This window comes from Citrus sinensis, chromosome 1, assembly GCF_022201045.2.
Source record: "Citrus sinensis cultivar Valencia sweet orange chromosome 1, DVS_A1.0, whole genome shotgun sequence".
NCBI lineage: Eukaryota > Viridiplantae > Streptophyta > Magnoliopsida > Sapindales > Rutaceae > Citrus > Citrus sinensis.
In genome coordinates, this window is record NC_068556.1 from 7,120,227 (window position 1) to 7,122,502 (window position 2,276).

Here is a 2,276-nt window from a genome sequence, read left to right on the forward strand (position 1 = left end):
AGCCTGGCCCAGGCCCGCAGTTTGCGATCCCTAAATTTATTAAAGTATTTAATTCAATACACTTATAATTGTCCTCGACGAGGTTTCATATGTTGAAAACGTTGAAGAATAACCTTGTTATCAAGACTACAAAATATATCTTTTTCTATGTATACACAAAGACTATCATTTAACCATTGATCTCTCATCTGATTTCGTAGACGATTTTTCACAAAATTCATAGCTGAAAATGCCCTTTCTACTGTAGCTGTGGCAACTGGCAAAATAAGTTCTAATGTCACCAATAAATAAACTAATGAATATAATTGATCCTTCTTAGTCTCAACCAATTTTTTTGCTAGCTCACCAATCCCTTTCAACCTTCAAAAATTGTTGTCAGAACTCACATCCATAATATAAACATTAAGTTGAGTTTCAAGTGGCACAAGATCCACCAGAGAAAAATCATTTGGATAAAACTCAACAAGGCGAAGTAGTTTCTGTTTATCAAAAGTTGCAAATGAGTCATTGGGGCATAAACATGCCACACAAAGAAGCAACTCAGTATTCGTCTCATTGAAACGATTGCTTAATTCTTGAATTTGCATTTCTAAAATTGCATAAAATAATTCAACACGAAAATTATGCAAATTTGTGACCTTTTGAGCCTTGCGTTGTGATCTCCCTTGAGTTCGAAACAAATCATCCATATTAGGAACATCAATATCATGCTTCACACAATAAGAAGAAGTTTCGCTAAGTAAAGAGTCTCATCCATTCTCTCTCATTTTTTGCAAGTTTCTCTTATACACTCCAATTAATTTCATAGCATTCAAAATGTCTTGATCTTTTTTTTTCTTTTTTTGTAATGCTTGTGATAACTCATGTGCAAATCCAAGTATTTTTTTCATTAACAACAAGCTAAACACAAAATCAAATGATTGTATGCACTTCAATAACTTTGCAGCTTGAAATCTTTGTTTAGAATTCCCCTCATTTGAAATTATCTCAAGCACATCAACAATAGATGGAACCATGGTGATTATGCTCAACAACGTTCCATAATGTGAGCCCCAACGTGTGTCAGCAGATCTCTTTAAAGTAACTTCTTGATTTAAACCTCTTCCACTTGAAAGTTCACCATCATCAAGTGCTTTAATAACGGCTTCAGCATGTTTCTCTTGAAGAACATCACGACGTTTTGCTGAAGCACCAACAACATTAACGAACATTGTAACTAAATTGAAAAGAGAATTAACTTCTTCATGATTTTTTGCCACAGAAATAAGAGCCAGTTGAAGTTGATGTGCAAAATAATAAATAAAGTAAGCACATTTGTTGTCTTCTAAAATCAGTGCTTTAAGACCATTGAACTCACCTTGCATATTACTAGCTCCATTATATCCTTGTCCACGCAACCTAGACATACTCAATCCATGTCTGGAAAATAGCCTGTCAAGTGCCTCTTTAAGTGAAATAGATGTAGTACTAGTAACATGTTCAATTCTAATAAAACGTTCAATCACATAGCCATTTTTATCCACATAATGCAAAACAACAGCCATTTGATCATTTGCAGAAATATCACGAGATTTATCAATAAGGATAGAAAATAAAACATCACTCATCTCTTTAATAATAATATTAGTAGTTTCAATTGCAACACAACTTACAATGTCTTTTTTAATCTCATTTCATATCATTTGAAGATTTCCGGGAGCATTATCAAAAGTGACAGTATTAATGTCTTCATTATGATCAGCAAGAAAGCGTAGAAGCTTAAGAAAATTCCCTCGGTTGCTTGAATCAAGCCCTTGTTTTAATAAAAATCGAATGCAATCAATAGTAGCTATCATGTGAGCTCGATAATTACTTCGATACTTGTCAGAATGTCTTGCATAGGTTGTTCGAATGTGTTGATTTTGATTCATCAACATTTCACATTTCTCTTTAGCTTTGTTATGGGCACTATCAATATCTCCCATATGTTCAACAAATTTTTTAGGTTTCCTCCAATTTCTAAAACCTTTACCAACAAATGAATCACCACTCCCTTTATTACCAATCTCTTCTTTAAAAAGATAACAAAAGAGACAAAATGTTGCATCTTTGTCTATGCTATATTCCAACCAAGGTCTAAATTTCCCAAACCAATTACTACCAAACCGCCTTTTTTGGTTTCCAAAATCTGAAAGTTTGAAGTTGTGATTTTTAGGCTGAACATGACCTCTCTGTAAGTATGCTCTTTAGACTTGATCTTAAATATTAGGACTATAACAAGAGATTGGAATTCGTAA

The 2,276-nt window shown here is 33.3% G+C and overlaps 1 protein-coding gene across 1 annotated transcript; it reads right to left on the reverse strand.

Moving 5' to 3' along the window:
- Positions 1–362: 362 nt before the first annotated feature.
- Positions 363–1,607, reverse strand: LOC102611869 (uncharacterized). Its single transcript, XM_015529493.1, has 2 exons — positions 909–1,607; positions 363–710 (listed from the first exon to the last, which is right to left on the reverse strand). The coding sequence occupies exons 1-2, from the start codon at positions 1,605–1,607 to the stop codon at positions 363–365; spliced, it is 1,047 nt and encodes a 348-aa protein (XP_015384979.1).
- Between the last annotated feature and the right edge of the window lie 669 nt (positions 1,608–2,276).